This window comes from Magnolia sinica, chromosome 5 (genome assembly GCF_029962835.1).
Source record: "Magnolia sinica isolate HGM2019 chromosome 5, MsV1, whole genome shotgun sequence".
NCBI lineage: Eukaryota > Viridiplantae > Streptophyta > Magnoliopsida > Magnoliales > Magnoliaceae > Magnolia > Magnolia sinica.
The window spans coordinates 380,842-397,617 of NC_080577.1; the positions used below are offsets into that span (position 1 = coordinate 380,842).

The 16,776-nt window shown below is 41.0% G+C and overlaps 2 protein-coding genes across 7 annotated transcripts in view; one reads left to right on the forward strand and one right to left on the reverse strand.

Annotated features, from left to right (window-relative positions):
* The first annotated feature begins 1,256 nt into the window (after positions 1 to 1,256).
* On the forward strand, positions 1,257 to 2,306 carry LOC131245031 (uncharacterized). The gene has a single exon (XM_058244201.1). It carries the CDS (start codon positions 1,512 to 1,514, stop codon positions 2,064 to 2,066), a length of 555 nt encoding a protein of 184 aa, XP_058100184.1. The 5' UTR covers positions 1,257 to 1,511; the 3' UTR covers positions 2,067 to 2,306.
* A 683-nt stretch (positions 2,307 to 2,989) lies between these two features.
* Positions 2,990 to 16,776, reverse strand: part of LOC131245030 (E4 SUMO-protein ligase PIAL2-like) — a 61,607-nt gene continuing 47,820 nt past the window's right edge. For 5 of the 6 annotated variants that reach the window (XM_058244196.1, XM_058244194.1, XM_058244199.1 and 2 more), the window contains 8 exons: positions 15,415 to 15,482; positions 15,299 to 15,347; positions 15,112 to 15,196; positions 14,847 to 14,948; positions 13,632 to 13,686; positions 9,414 to 9,465; positions 8,140 to 9,150; positions 2,990 to 3,940 (listed from right to left, as the gene is read on the reverse strand). In XM_058244196.1, the coding sequence (XP_058100179.1) occupies positions 3,341 to 3,940; positions 8,140 to 9,150; positions 9,414 to 9,465; positions 13,632 to 13,686; positions 14,847 to 14,948; positions 15,112 to 15,196; positions 15,299 to 15,347; positions 15,415 to 15,482 (2,022 nt within the window). In that variant the 3' untranslated portion in view covers positions 2,990 to 3,340. The remainder of the gene's footprint in view (positions 3,941 to 8,139; positions 9,151 to 9,413; positions 9,466 to 13,631; positions 13,687 to 14,846; positions 14,949 to 15,111; positions 15,197 to 15,298; positions 15,348 to 15,414; positions 15,483 to 16,776) is intronic. The other variant, XM_058244195.1, reaches the window with a different exon arrangement.

The window sequence follows — 16,776 nt, forward strand, 5'->3', positions numbered from 1 at the left end:
CAGAGTTGGTTAGTGGCTGGGGAGCATACTGTTGAATTTGGATAGAAAGTGTATCAGTCCATTAGAAGCCATGATCTGATCCATGTACAATGGTACCATGATCCGAGCAGTTTGGATTTAGTGGCCATGGCTGTGGTTGTGCTTGGGGTGTCACCCTGTGGAAGCAACTCTGGCACGTAATCTAATCAAGTTTTTTCCACCAACATGCCACGTGTAGGACATCCATACCATGCCATATTTGTGTATGCTTATCACCTATATGTTGAGTCAGATTGTTGTGGGTGGCCGGCCTAATTAGTGTCAGGTTATCTTAGCGGTGAGCTTAGCACACCAGTTTGAATGGTACTTATGTCCAACTTTTAGGTGGCATGAGGCAAGAAAGACCTGGATATGGATTTCCTTGGTCTTATCGTTTATCCAAAGACTAGACTTGTGTGATCATTGACACTTTTTCTAAAGTTAATGGCGGTGGCCCATCCACCGTGCACCAATCCAATCTATGAAGATCTTGGGCCCTCCTTGTTGGCATGTACCTCCGAATGTAGACCTATTGGATTTCTCATAGTCATCTTTCGAGAGAGCTAGAAATTTATTATTATTATTATTATTATTATTATTATTATTATTATTTTTTCAGTTTACCTTCTACAATCAACAATTCGGATTGACATAGTCGTAGGATCAATCTAGATCCCATGATAGTTCACCACAAATGGCTGTCTTGTCGACTGTCCACATGGCATTCTTGTACATCAAGCAGGGCTGTCAATATTGCTCACCTAATTGTGGATAGAGAATTAACTAAAAAGCATGAAATTTTCACTGAGGTAAAGGGCCCTAGTCCAAAAATCTCAAGGGAGGCAAATAATTCAACAGTTGTGATTTTCTGCCTATCCTTTAACATGAGTCCATTTATGAAAAGGGGCTTGCTTAATGTGCCCTTTGAGATCCAGAAAAGAATATGTATCTTACTAGAGATTTTCACCGTTGATGTTAAGTCATTTGCGCAGCTTGAGGGATCTTTTTGTTAAATGGGCCACACATGGCTGGGCTCCATTTTTGTATTAAAAAAAAAAAAAAATCCCAAAGGGTGCTGTACGGATAGTACGCATTAAGCAGTACTTCCGGGGCGCTAATATCTACTAGAGGTTAAAAATGAGAGAAGAGGAGAAGAGAAGAGAAGAGGAGCAAAAATATCCACTTAAGTTTAAAAACGAGAGAAGAGTGCTAATATCTACTTGAGGTTAAAAAACGAGCGAAAAAAGAAGAGGAGAAAAGAAAGGAAACAAAAAGGGACGGAAAAAAAAGGGCTAAAAAAAACAGAAGCAGCAGGTTTTACAGGCGAGTAGCTGCTTGGATAGCAGTCAAAAGAAGAGAGGCTCTGACTAGTGGGGGAAAAAGAGGAAAAATCGTAGGCTCTGGCTAGTGGGGAAAAAAGAGGAAAAATCGTAGACAAGTAAGAAGAATGGAGGAAGACCGAAGAAGCAATCAAAGACCATCTAGGAGTAGGGATGCTTAGCAAGCTCAAAAACACAGCACAAAAGCATCTTCTTCTTCTTCCTCCTCTTCTTCTTCTTCTTCTTCTTCTTATTGGGATGATGATTTGGACGGTGGTGGTGAAATTGGGGACGAAAAGGAGGACATGGGTAGCTCTGTTCGTCCTCGTCTATGCACTCCTACTCTCTTCCTCTTGGAACCTCATCCGCTCCATCCTCACCTGGTATTCTTCCTCCACCATTGGCTTATGGCCCGCCCTCTACGCCTCCCTCCTCTTCGGGGGCGTCTTCGGCCTCCTCTCCATGGCTGCTGCCTTCGCTATTGTCCTCCCTGCCACTGTCGTTACTTGGATCACCGTCCTTGTCCTCCTCGCTTTCGCCGGCAAGCCTCGCCGCTCCCTTGTGGTTGAGGCCCGCAAGATCACCGCTGATATCACCACCTTCGCCATTAAGATCGTCCTCAGGGAAGGGAATATTGTTGCTGCTGCCGCCGCCATTCTCAGCTTCCTCGCACTGTTTCGGAGCAGCCGTAATGGTGGGACTACCACTGATTCATCCTTTGTTAATTAATTAGTTATCTTTCTATCTAATTCTAATACATCCCCCACCCTGAGTGCCGATATAATCATTGTGGAGAGAGAGAGAGAGAGAGAGAGAGAGAGAGAGAGAGAGAGAGAACAATGCAATGCTCTTCGCCATTCCCTTTTAATATTTCTTTCTTTTGGCAATGTAATATCTCTTCCCTGAGTGAGTGTTGTAAAACTATTCAGCTATTAACACTTGTTTCTTTTATTTGAAAGGTTCATGGCATATTTTTGTTGTTTGTATGTAGTTGTATTTTGTGGGAATCCAATATTTACTAATTAATTTTAAGGGCATGCGATGCAATGAAAATAAAAATATCAAACGTTTTGTTAGACGATTATTGCCTGAGTTTCTTTTTTTTTTGGGCCCCTTCTTAGAGGAGAGGAAAGCAACTTAACCAACTTTCCTATGGAGCTTAGTAACAAACGTTAATGTCTGGTTCTGCCAATGTGCACCCAAACGCACAATATGAGAGAGGGTCTACCTCAAAACAGCGTTTAGGCATCAAACATCCCTTTTGAGGGTGCACCCAAACAGGCCCCAATAGTCCCACATCATCCAAGGGTAAAAGTTACAATTGGGCACATGCATCTTCCTTCCATTTGATGTTGATGAACAGTCCAGATCATCAACTATGTGTGCTCCATCCATGTCCAATTGCTATATTGTCCACGGTGGTTGGCTGTCCTTGCCATGCTAATTTGGTTTCAAGTCAGCTATCCACAAACAAATGTGGACCTATCACTTCTTTTTTAGGCCCAACGTTTTCTCAAACTGTCAATAAGAAGAAATCTAATTCGACCCAATCATTCTGATTTTTGAGCATGTCTCATCCAGCCAGTTGCGAGCTATAATTTAGGGGACTTAGCATCACCTGCTCTTCTTAAAAGGGGGAAACAGATAACAAAGAATCCAAATCCACAGCACATCCATTTCACTACATGAACTTCTCTATGCCAACTGCAAAAGAACATGTATACTCTGGAATCCAAAATAAAACTGGACAAAACCATAACTACGGAATCAAACAACTATTGCTAGTTATGCATAGCTCCCTATCTCAGTAGGTTCCAGGCAGTCAACAAATACATAGGCAGTCAGTTTAATGCATAGGAAGAGGCCCCTCGGTTAGGATGCCCAAGCTTCCTGTCCTTCCTGCATCCCCTGTAGAGTATGCCTGGGTTTGTCCACCAGATTTGGTGCTGTTCTGTTTGCAATGAGCATCTGCAGTTGCACCTAACTGGTGGCAGTTGGGTTTGTCACAGCAGTCTGGCTTGTGCCGGTGGGGTGGGTTGAACAATGAGTTGGCTGAGAGCAGCTGAATAAGTCCTTCCCATAAGGCTTCCCCTCATCCGCCCTGTGGGCCGCCAGTTCTGCTCTGATGGCAGTTCTGTCACACTGTCAATCATAGGAGCTGGTTGTGCCCCACCCAAGTTCCATCTGTGCTCTCCCATGGTTAGCCTAATACCATTGGCATTCGTGGGGTAAGATGATATTGTTCTGGGAGCTTCTGAACCTGCCACTGCTGGTGGCCCTGCTATCTGTGAGGACTGATGGGGAACCATTAATTGAGTGCGTTGGTTAGTTGCACTTCCTGCTGCCAGATCGACACCTTGGCTTGTTTGCTGAACATGCAATGATGGCACACGAGAAGATTGGCGGAGCATATTCTCAAGGTGGCTAATAGTTTGAGAGACCCTCATGCATGCAGGATGCTGATATTGTGGATTTTGGTGGCGTGGAGGAGGCCCAGGGGAAGCTCTATAAGCACTTGCTTGATTCTGGTGGCCTGTTGCCAGATGGCTGCTCCCCTGTTGGAATGATTGGTTTGGAATATAAAGATCCTGACTATCCCAATTCTGTGACAAAAAGCAACTACATCAATCAGGAAAACCACCACATGGTAGGGAAAAAAGGAAATGATATCAGAACAGTTGAGTAACAAATTCATAAGGAAACCTTCAAAGGTGAAAAAAATTTCAGCTATTTCATTCATAAAGTCACTAAAACTGATTTCGAATGTGCAACTGAGTCGAACTGCCATATCCAGTTCAATCAAGATGAAAGGACCAAATCATGAACATTTCCTAGCATTCATGATGAGGAAGTAGCTGTTGAATAGCAGTTGCATTCCTTTCAACAAAGCTTGAAAATAGTGCAACTGCAATTTGTAACTGGCCCCTTTGTGTGAACAGTACAGAAGGTATTACAATTTGGTCATTTCCACGTCCCTGAAGAAATTATTGCAATTCAATTCAATTGTGTACCCAAGTGCACAATACATCTCAGCAACAGCAGAACAGATGCTAGACTAATCATGCTGGTGCTTTGTTGTAAATGCTTCAAACTTGTACAAAATTAAGTGCTGAAATCAAGGATGACAGACGGTGTATACTGGCAACTAGATCAGATTCATGGCCTATCTGATTGAGTCAGCATTTGGAGAGTGAATTAGCAACATGATAATGCCTCTCAATCACCAAGGTGGAAGTTTCTTTAAACGGCCCAAAGTCTTGCCAAGATTGCTTGTATTCAGAAATGGATGCTCAAAATTTTAGCTTGACCTGATCTGGTAACAGGTCAGAGGGATTTATGAGTCTCTTATTATAGTTCATAAACATTGTATCAGAAATATTGCTCATCAAGTGTCACATTGATACGCCAAAGTTCTTTTTGGGATAAAATGCATGCACCGGGGAGAGCAATAACAGGCAGGAAATGCGAAATTCGGGACTTTTCTGACCATGCACCACATGATGTTTATACTGTGTTTAATTTCTGCAGCATCTGAGTCGTAGAAATACTGTTAACAGAAAAAGTAGAAGAATGGTCCACATTCAACAGAAACAGGCCTAAGATCTGCTGCCACTATTTCCAATCTGGAAGCGGTTTTTTGGGACATCCCCCATTTATGCATCGACCATTGGATCATCAGTCTGGATTCCGGAACACTCCCATGTGTAGGTTTGAATGCTCTGGATTCTGGAACACTCCCACGAGTCTGGACAGGTGCCACAGGACACTGCACATCCTGTGGCATAGGATTGGATAAATTCCTCACTGAAAATATATGAATCGGGAATTTTGCATGGTTTCACTCTTCCCTAAGGGCCTACTTGGATGCATGGAAAGGAAAGGAAATGAAACATAATTTCCCATGAAACAAATTTTCTATTGTTTGTCAAGACTTTTGTGAGAATTGACAGTTAAACACCATTTCTCACTTTTCCTTTTTGTTGGAAAATCAACAATTTATTTTCCCACCTCCGCCTAAGAAACACATTTTCCTACAATTGAAGAAAAATGAATTTCTCAACATTCAAACATGTGCCACCACCCATCTCCAATCGCCTCACATGTGCCATGTATCCAAATTTTCCATCATCCATCTTCTATTTTGTCACACATGTGCCACCATCCATCTTCACTTGGGCCCCACAAGTACAAAGCACCTCAAATGTGCTGCGTATGCCAACTTTCCATTGTCCATCTCTTGTTGTGTCACGTGTGCCACCATCCATCTTCACTTGGGCCCCACATGTACAAAGTGCCTCACATGTGCCAAATGTTCTAACTTTCCATTGTCTATCCTTTTTTCTGTCATACATGTGCCACCATCCATATTTTGCTTTTGCCCCACATGCGCAAAGCGCCCACGTGTCACTGTACCACGTGCATTTGACAAAATATGGCATGTGCCAATGTGCCTATGCGCACGTGCCGCCATCTACCTCAAGTGCTCAAATGTGCTGACGTGTTGCTTGTGTCACATGTGCCACCATGCAACTTCAAGCACCCCTCATGTGTCAAGTGTGACACCATTAAGCTTAAGACCCACAAGTGCCATCATCTATCTTTGAATGTTCCATCTATGTCATGTGTTAATCTATCACATACCAATAACCACCACAATAAATTGGAAAACATGCCCCAAAATTTCTAGAAGCATCTTATTTAAAAACAAACATGGAAAACAAAGTTTCATTTCCCATGCTTTCCTCAAATCCAAAGCCCTAAAGATGAAGAATTTCAAAGAAATCAACAAGTCAGAAAGAAAACAAATTTACAGTACATTGGTTTTAAGCCTGGAACACACTATGGGTAAGGTAAAATTACTAGACATAAATTCTATGGTATAAAGATTCCAAGTACTGTAATTTGAAGGATTGGGTGGAAGCTTAAAATTTTCAATCTTCTCTTCTTGCGTTTGAGGGTGCTTTTGCTGGGAGGGTGTTGTACTTTTGTATACTTGTATATTTGTATGCTTTGGCTTGGGCCTTTTTAAAAAATATATCATTATTGTTCAAAAAAGAAAAAAGAAAAAAGATTCCAAGTACTAAAATATAAACATATTAAGTTATTGACATGAAGGCACACAAACATTTGTTCCCGTCTTCCTCCATTCTTCTAAAATATTGAGGATCATCTCGCACATGACATGTAGTCCTTTACCATTACATAGAAGTGGGCCCATGGTTCTGTGGTCCAGACCATTGATCTGATGGGCCCCTCCCTGGATGGACCATGCTCGAAATCTCCCTGGCAGGATAAACCTAACCCTTCAATTGGTGGCCCTAGAATAAACAGTTACGAATAAATACAAAAAGAGCCTGCATTGAACTGCAGAAAGGCCAAGGTTTGAATAGCTGGATCTTCCAATCTGAGAGATTTTTTTGGGACTATTCATTGAAGATCAACAGCCTGGATCATTGAAACATGCACCAACCTCTTTAGAATCAACGGTTGAGAACAGTGTGGCCTGTGCTAGAGGATCATATAATATCCTCTAGAATAACATTTAGAACTGCTAATGGCTGTCAACTTAAAACTGTTTAAGTCTCATTTTTAATATGGTAACTACTCTATGTAATCCTTTGTCAGGTGGCATGAACTATGTTAAAGTGGTGTGGACACAGATTTGAGATGAAACAACATCGGTTGAAAACAGTAAGTCAGCGAACCATGAATGATAATTTCTTAAGCAAGTCATATCAACAACAGATTACTCAACCATGGATCCCACTTATACAAACTGTACGCCCTGATTGTACCATATGTGTCTAGCTGATCCAAATAGCTGGGGCAGGGCTAGCTGAACCCATGGATGGCTTTAGGAATCCTGTTTCAACACACGAGCGTGTGTCTTCACACATTCTTAGGCTGAAGATTGTATAAGACCACCATTAATTTACCATTAATTTTTTTGCCATTAGTTCATAAAAAATGATATATGGAACTGGTTGAAACGTATTGGAGATGGAGGGTAAGCATGGGGAATGCAGTTTGTTTTTAATTTTTTTAATTTTTTAATTTTTTAATTTTTTTAATTTTTAATTTTTAATTTTTTAAAGCTTGGAACTTGTTGATTTATATATTGAAACAATTCTCACCTTTTCTCTATTTAATGTTTTGTTGTCATACTTGATGAGTTTAACCTTTACAAATTTGTCCTTTTGGGACATTCAAGTTCAGAATTAGGCATGATCGTGTTGACATGCAAGCTGTGTTCATTAAACATGTATAGGTAGGTTCTCTGCTGCTCTTTGCAGCCAACTTGGGCATGTCCTTACCACTATTGGTCGGGTGGTTGTAAATGTGTGCTTCAGTGCTCACTTCGTCTTGTGTTTATTTTATTACATGATATGAGGGGATTTCATCTGTGTACCTCGTGCTCAATGGTACGTGTGGTGACCCTGTCCACGACCTTCCACTTGCTTGCCCTTTGGGGTGCGCTGCGCGCAAGCAAGTCAAATGGGAGCTGGTACTGGGTGGGGTCATGTTAGCATGCAAACCTTGCCAACGTGAGCCACTGCCATGGCTGGTTCTTGAGCCAGGTAGAAGATGAAGGTTGACGTCCAGTGGGCAGCTGATTGTATGATTTGCCAATCCAACATTTAAAATCTGACTCCAAATTGCAAGGAGAAAGGCTAAGATTATGGTGCTGATTCATTCATTCATTGTGAACGTAAAGTGGGACTGATGCAATTTATATACTTTGGGCTGCAATAACATTGACATGAATTTGTGTTTCAGAAAAAAAGGGATGAAGAAATCTAACCTGTGTCATGGTGTGAGGCTGCAATGAAGATGAAGCAACATCAGAAGTCGACAGAGGATTTGGTTGTGTCTGTGTGACCTGCTGCCTTTCGAAGTCACAGCCTAAGAAATTAAAACTATCTGGAGTAGCCATCACAGCAGGGGATGCTGGGGAAGCAACAGGAGGGGTGCTATTGCAGATCATGGAATTGACACCCAGTAAACTTGTTCGTGGCCTTTGCTGATGCGAAATGGGTCCTTGTGTCTGGGCTGGAAGGGCCTGAATTGCTATGGGGGCTCTGCTGACATGTCTAGGTATTAATCTTCTATCGGTTTCACGGCCTACAATTGAATTTCCAAATTGTGGCTGTTGTAACTGCATGTTTTCAGTGGTTGCAGATTGCCTGGCTTGTCGCGCAGTCTCAATAGTGACTGCTGGTTGATTGATGCCACATCCATCCATGGGATCTTGATTAAGCACAGGTGAAACAGCAGTTCTTAGCACTGGAGCCTGCAAGGCACCAATGGTAAAGGATTCTGAAATGCCTGTATGGCCATCCATTCTAGCAACAGGTACTTCTGATCCATTGGAAGCAGATGACAAAATCCTCGACAAGATAGTATGACCTGTTTGACAAGCATCTTCTTGTACCGTCTCTGAGGTACTTCTAAGAAGTGGAGACTCAGAAAGATTTTGAGTAACAGAAAAACCTAGATGAATACCCTGAAAAGGTTTCCTATCTTCAGATTCACAGGTATTTGTGTAATGCTGGTTCACATAGCCCATTGAAGTGTCTGCTTCTGTAGAATTGATCCCCACATCTCTGTCATCAGTTTCTTCCGTAGTAAGATCCACAACATTGGTTTGGATATCTTGGGACGTAGATTCACACTGCTCTAGTCCATCTTGATGGCCAGGAAGTGCTACATTTTGTGGTTGATTAGTATGGTCATCATGTTCGGCAATAAGTTTCCAAGATCCATCTGCTGAGATAAGTACATCAGTGATGTCCTCTCCTGCCTCTTCCAATAGCTGAACAGGAAAGAATAGGTTATTTAAATGGGAAAGTGCTCTGCAGTCTATGCAAAACCAGAACTACTTGCCTTAACCATATTTTGATCAATACGCAAGTCTGTGCAGCAAACAGGCTGGTTACAATGAGCACAACGCCAGGATGGCTTTCTTGAATTCATTTCCATGAAGTTGTCATAATCAAAACACTACAAAAAGAAAAGAAGTAAAAAAAATGCATTTTTAAATTCCATGATTGTGGTCAAATATCGTGTAGCTCTCACCTGATGGTGTCTGCAGAGATGTCCTTTTACAGGGGTTTTGATACGTCTAAAGCTGTTAACAATGAACAAGGAAGAAAATGCAGTAACTCAAATACTTGCCAAACATGCACAGGTAGGGTAATTAGGTCATCCTGAGATTAAAGCTTGTATGGATTATGATACATGTTACTACATCTTCTAGTTTGTAAGAAAAAAAGATGGTCAAAATAATGAAGTACCATGTTCATGTACACGGTTCAAAGAGTTATCAACACAATACTAGCTAAGGCCAACTTAAGCAACTTGCCATGTTTATTTTGTCCAGTAAGGAGGCATTGCACTGCCTATTCCTCTACGCCAATGAAAGTTTTTCGTATGCTACATTCAGAGTTGGTTCAGAGATTTAGATGGTCTGGGGTTACCTTAGAAACCATGTCATGTGTATAGTGGATGAGTCATCACCATTTTTTAAAATGGTGGCGAACTATCATGGAGTCATCATTCTCATCATCATTGTCTAAGCCTTATCCCAATTAATTGGAGTTGGCTACACGAATCTTTTTCCGCCATTCCACTCTATGCCTTCAGTTAGACGATAGTTCAAGTCCTTTTGTACTACCTCCATCCATGTCCTTTTGGGCCTTCAACTTGTACCAACTCACTCCTAACTGGCGCAATTCTTAGTTTCCATTTCACATGACCATACCATCTAAGTTTACTTTCCCTCATCTTATTACCTATTGGTGCTACTCCCAAGTTCCCTTGAATGCATTCATTTCTAATTCTATTCTTCCTCGTCTTGCCACTCATCCATCTCAACATTCTGATTTTAGGTACACTCATCCTATGAATATGTTATTCCTTAACTACCCAACATTCCATCCCATAAAGCATGGCTGGTCTTATAGCTATCCTATAAAATTTCCCTTTCAGTTTGAGTGGTACACGGCAATTACATAAAACTCTAGAGGCACATCCATTTCTTCCACCCAGCTTGAATTCTATGGGCAACATCCTTCTCAATCTCTCCACTAATGAATTATTGACCTAAGGTATCAAAAGTGGTCATTTTGGGAATTTCTTGGTCAACAATCTTAAGTAATTTCTTGTTTTCACTCCTATTATTACTAAAATTGCACGCCATGTACTTTGTTTAGTTTGACTAATTTTTTAAATCCTTTAGATTCTAAAGCACCCCTGCATAAATCTAGCTTTGTGCCTATGCCCTCCTATGTCATCTGCAAACAACATACACCATGATATCTCTTCTTGTAAATGCCTCGTTAACTCGTTCATAACCAATGCAAAAAGGTACAGGCTCAATGACAACCCTTAGTGCAAGCTTATAGTAATTGGGAACTCAGTTTTCTCTCCACTAGTGGTCCTCACATTTGTTAATGCTCCCTCACACACACACACACACACACACATATAGGGAAAAGGTACTATGCGGTCGAGCTCATGGGAACTTCCCATGAGGTCGAGCTGTGTGGGCCCCACCGTGATGCTTGTCGAACATCTACCCCATCAGTCAGATGCACCATTCCATGGTGGGCCTAGGTTTCAAAAATCAAGTCAATCTGTGACTTGTGTGGGCCACACCACATACAGAAGTTGAGAGGGGCTACCCTCCATTAACAAATTCATAATCATTTGTTGGGTCCACCGAGATGTGGTTTGCAAATCCAGCCCATCCATTATGTGTGTCCCACTTGGATGAGGGTTAAGACCAAGTTTCAGACGCATCCAAATTTCAGTTGGGCCCCACCAAGTGCTTTTATATGTTTTAGGCATGTCTTCACATGCTTTTAGATGGTATGGCCCACCTGAGTTCCGTATATGGCTGATTTTTGGGATATCCCATAATTTAAAGGGGACCCATCAAATGCACGGTGTTGATGGTTGACAAGCATCACGGTGGGGCCCACACAGCTCAACCTCATGGGAAGTTCCCATGAGCATGACCGCATATTACCTTTTCCCATATATATATATATATATATATCCTCTTGAAACTCTTTTCTTTCCCAACACCCACCGGATTAACTCTTTACAGACCCTATTGTATACTGTTTCTAAGTCAATTAAGACCATGTGGAGATCCTTCCTCCTCTCCCTATATTTTTCCATCAATTGTCTAAGTAGGAAAATAGGTTCAGTGGGAGACCTACCGGGCATGAAACCAAACTGATCATGTCATATAGTCATCTCATGCCTTAGTCTTTGCTCAATCACTCTCCCAAAGATTCATAGTAGGCTTTGTAAGTTTAATCCCACTATAGTTACGTGTAGCTTTGTCTATCTCATTTATTCGTATAAATAACTACCATGGTACTTTTCTTTCATTTGTTTGGCATTTTCTTCTAACTCACAATCTTATTGAATAACTTTATTAATCAAAATAAACTAGTATCTCCCATACACTCCCAAACCTCATTAGTATACCAACTGGTTCGATGGTCTTTCCTCTTTTCATCTTTTTTAAAGCTCCTTTCACTTTGGATGTCCTTATCCTACGAAAGCATTTATGGTCTTTGTTGTCATTTGAGTTTATGATTCCTTCTATGTCTATGCTCACAGAGTGGTGAGATGATCATACCATTGTTGCGCCAATGCGTGGCATGAACTCCGTGCAAGCTATTGTGGTTTATTAAGGGTCGTATCCTGGTTATAGCTGACATGTCTCTTGACCACAGACGAGATTCAACTACAAGAGTGCTGTGGGTGATGGACAGGTGACCACCAAGAGAGGTCCACTTGTTTCTTGGGCTACATGCATGTTGATGCTTGTTTTGAGCCCAATTCCTCTTACATGTCTTTTTAACGGTGAGTACATCATAGTGTGTTGTGATGGCATAACCTTGGGGACGTGCCTGTCTTGTTTGTTGGACTGCTATGATCTAAATTTGATTGGCAAATTTTACATGATGGTTGGCGAGGCATCCACTACAATGGGAGGGTTCTGTTGGTGTTGATGATTGAGGATGCAAGTTGATGAGATGTTGGTATCGGTTGGGGTCCTCTCATTGCCCACAGATCGAGGGTGAGTCCTTCTCAACCAGGAGACCTGAGCATTGGCGCACTGTGCACAATTCATCTCTATAGTCTATCACTATACCTGACAGTTCATTTCTAGCTCTGTCACTGTATCTCACAAGTCATCTCTATGGAGGTCCCAATCACGGTTCACGGGATGGCTTGTTTTCAGAGATCCAACATAGGAATCTTTGTGTGCGATCCAGGAGGATGACAGAACCTTTCCTTGTGGGCCCCACAGACCCGCATCATATGGCTGGGCCCTCGAACATGTCAAATACCTAAAGTGGCAACTCTACAAGTGACGATGATGATAAGTAGAGAACAGTTCTCTCAAACAAAGGGAGTCTGATGTAGGTCATGTGGGCCTCAATTATCTTGAGGGTCGAGATCAGGTAAGACAAAGGGCCACATGATAGGCGGTATGAGCACATTGGGGATCCTTCTGATTTCTACAGCAAGGGCAAGCATCTAAGGGGTATGTCAGTAATTTCCTTTTGTTGTTGGTTAGTTGTTAGCCAGTGAGTTACAAAAGGTTGTTAAGAGTCAATTTTGGTTTGTTGACAGTTAGGTGTGCTTAGCACGCTAATCACAGAATTTGCTAGAAGTTAGACATGAGTTTGTTGTAAGAAGACTATAAATATCATGTAATAAGCATTGTAAAATAGTGTTGGGACTTGGGAGATTGTATTGAAATTTCAGCAATATTTGAGAGAAGAGGGTTGAGAATCTTTTCCCTTGTGTGTTTGGATTGACAAATTGCTATCCAAAACCTGGGAAACCACAATTCTCCTACTTTCCTGTGCATTTGGAAGTTGTCCAGTTTCCGTCAAGATGTGAAGATCATTGATCTGGGGTTACGTTAGTAAATTCCACAATTAAACTCAGTGTGATATTTTGTCACTGCATCAAAGAAATACTTGGCAGGATGAAGGGTTAGACTTAACCACAGGTCCTTCTGCACTTGTGATATCCACAATTTATTTCTACTGTCATCCACTACAAAAAGTTAGAACCGGGTGAAGCATAAACAAACTTTAAATGTTTACAAAACAACAAGTTAAATCATGATGACCATCATCACCATAACCTTGGGTCCACAAAACAACAGGTGGATGCAGGAGCAACATGAAGAACATTAAAAGACAAGAATTTGTAAAGATGACCTATAGCAAGGCTTCATCCAAGGATATCAAAGCATACCTTATCGGACAATTAAGTGATATTCTTGATGGCCCCTCAATTATCTCATCATCTATTATCCAAAATCAAAACAAAAATTATATTAGCCATGCACCATTACATCCAGTACAAGATTGACACAAACTATGGAGTACAAAAAGAAAAGGTAGTGATATTAGATTGAATATCGAAAAGAGAATCCTCATTCAACAGAAGTTGTAAATGAAATAAATCTTTTTTTTTTTTTTCTTTGCTAGGTAAAATGAGATAAGTACAGAGTTTCTAATAGATAATATGGTAAATGCATTTCTTTCATCAAGCTTCTTGTAGTTTGTAACTTATGTGGCCATCAAGTTCTAGAAAGTTATTTTTGAATGAAATTCAACTGTAAGAGAATGGATGTTGGGAATGTCTAGATAAAATAATTTTCAAGCGGTGCACTTGCTCATCCACTAGAATGTTAAATAGAGAAAAAGTTGGTTGCTAGAAGAAAGAAAGTGGAAGAGCTATGTTTTAGGAAGTCCACATTCCAAACCACACAACTATGAAATGCACACACAAAAAGCACTCTGCATGCATATTGAATGCACATTGGAGTTTGAGCATGAGGTTTTTTATATATAAAAAGAGATGGGAAACTATTTCTACAAAAAAACAGCCACCAGACCATAGGATCATGGCCTAGATATAAAATTCATAAGGTGTGTGAAGTGACAATGCAGTCTGGAGCTCAGTGATTCCTAACGAGTATGTACCGTTGGGATGGTTCCCAGGTCTGTCAAACAGAGGGGACGGACGTTGCCAATAAATAAAATGGGTATCAATCGAATAGGAGCTCAATAGATACTTCAGGTTATGCGGGTGATATTGTCTGGCATTTGGTATCATGTGGAGGATTGGGGGTAAGATTCAGTTTTGGGAGGATATATGGGTAGGGACTCTTCTTTGGCCTACAACTTTCCCAGTTGTAGTATCTGTTTAAACAAAAGAGCTGTAATGGACTATCTGAGAGAAATGGGAACTTTCCCAGTCGAATCTTGCCACATGAGCAAAAAAAAGAAAAAAGAAAAGAAAATGGGTTGGGCTCGGGTTGATGAGATTGAGTAAAAACCAGGTCCGGTTCAGGCTGATTCTAACCCAAGCTAACCCAACCTGAGTTGCAACACTAATTCTAGATAATCGTTTCTGATTGTTGGTGAACACAGCCAAAGCAATGACTTTACTTTTCTTGGTTACCTGATGCAAGTGCAGTGTCAGCAGGTTGGATGTAATCTTCTGTTACTGTAGTATCAGAGGCTGATATCAAACTCATGTATGCTATCACTATGATATAATTGCCTGTAAAAAGATTCGGTTTCATGTTAACACAAATTGTGACAGGAAGCATATGCTTTTTAGGTGACTTGTGATGGGAAAACAAACTTTATTATTATTATTATTATTATTATTGTTATTACTAATATTTAAACAGTGCTACACATAAATTTTATGTTCTGCGTACCGTTAAAATGCCCAATAGCTTGCATAACATTTGTCCCATATCTAAGCATTGCAGTCACATCTGTTGGAAATTGTGGCCCACTGTCCTGATCAAGAAAAAAGCATAAACAGAAACAATAGCTACAGCCTCAATTCCCCATGCATGTATGAACACATTTCATCCAAATGTCCTCATGAAGCACACAAACCATTGAAACATTTGTCCTTCTCTCTACTCCTTTTCCGTTTAACATAAAACTGCAAAATGAACAACATGATTAGAAGAAATCAATCAATAGTACTGGAAGGAGGAATTCATTCATACTTCACTTCTGGTGGACTTATAATACAAGACGATGTCTCCATCTTATCCGTTTGAGCTACAAACAACCGCTGCACAGAGAAAATAACATTAAGCTGGTCAATAGCTTCAAAATACAGTGAATCTTAAGCAACTCTAGTTTTGATTAATAAGCAGGCTTCGATAAGACACCATATGCATGCTAGAGAATTGAATACTTTCAGCTTACTAATTTGCAACCATTGAACTGTAAAAGGAGAATCACGCATTTAAATCTGTCTCATACCATTGAAGAGGACAAGAGTAAACATGCACATGCTAACGTATAGTTGCACGAAGCGTGAAGTGAAGCGGCAACAAATTCGGGTGCAGGAGATGGGAAGCATCTCTCTCTCTCTCTCTCTCTCTCTCTCTCTCTCTTTCTCTCACAATGAAAATCTCATTAAAAGGGCTGAAGCCAAGGAAAACAAAAACAAAGCAATAGATTACAACAACTGCCAAGAAATAGGACATTGGCTATAGAGATTTATAGCCATAGCCCATTCCTCAACCTGCCCTTTACCCCTCCTAAACACATCCAATACTCACTCTAACTTGAAGATTTCTAAAACAACGATTGTCCCTCTCTCTCTCCAAAGGCCCCATAATCCTGCAATCATATCCAATCTCCAGATTTTTGACCCCCTTGTTCCACTCCCTCCTCCGTGCCATGAGAGCAAAAACACATCTATAGAGCCTGGAAGCACCCACTCCACTCCAAACAGAAGAGAGAACTCATTCCAAACTGCTCTTGCGAAAGAACAATGGATGAAATGATGATCCATTGATTCTGCATTTTGGAAGCAAAGCAAACAAATATTCGGAAGACAAAAATTCCTTTTGCAAAGATTGTCCACTGTTAAGACCTTATTTCTCCCTAATAGCCAAGCAAAAGCCTCCACCTTCGACAGGGCACCATACCCCCAAGTGAACTTCGTCGAGCATAATTCAGCGCCTACTCTCCCACCACTAATCTAGCAATAGAAAGATTTCACCGAGAAAGTCCCTGATTTATCTTTAAACCATCTTAAGGAGTCGACGCTTGCTGGATTCGGCACCATACTATGCAGCACCTGGAGAAGACGGACAAATTCTTCCACCTCACTATCATTGATATTCCTCCTACACGGGGGAGCCCACACTACCTCCCCACCCCTCATGGAGAAACAAGAAGACACTGGAAATATGTATGACTAGGTAGGAAGCAGGAGTGATGGCAAGAGTCAAAAGCAAGGATTCAAAGGGGGGAGTGGCACCTAGCAAGAAGGATCTTACAATGCTTAGGAACACAAGCATGCAATGCCAGTTCAAAGGCCACCGAATGTTAGAAAACTGAATGGTATGATA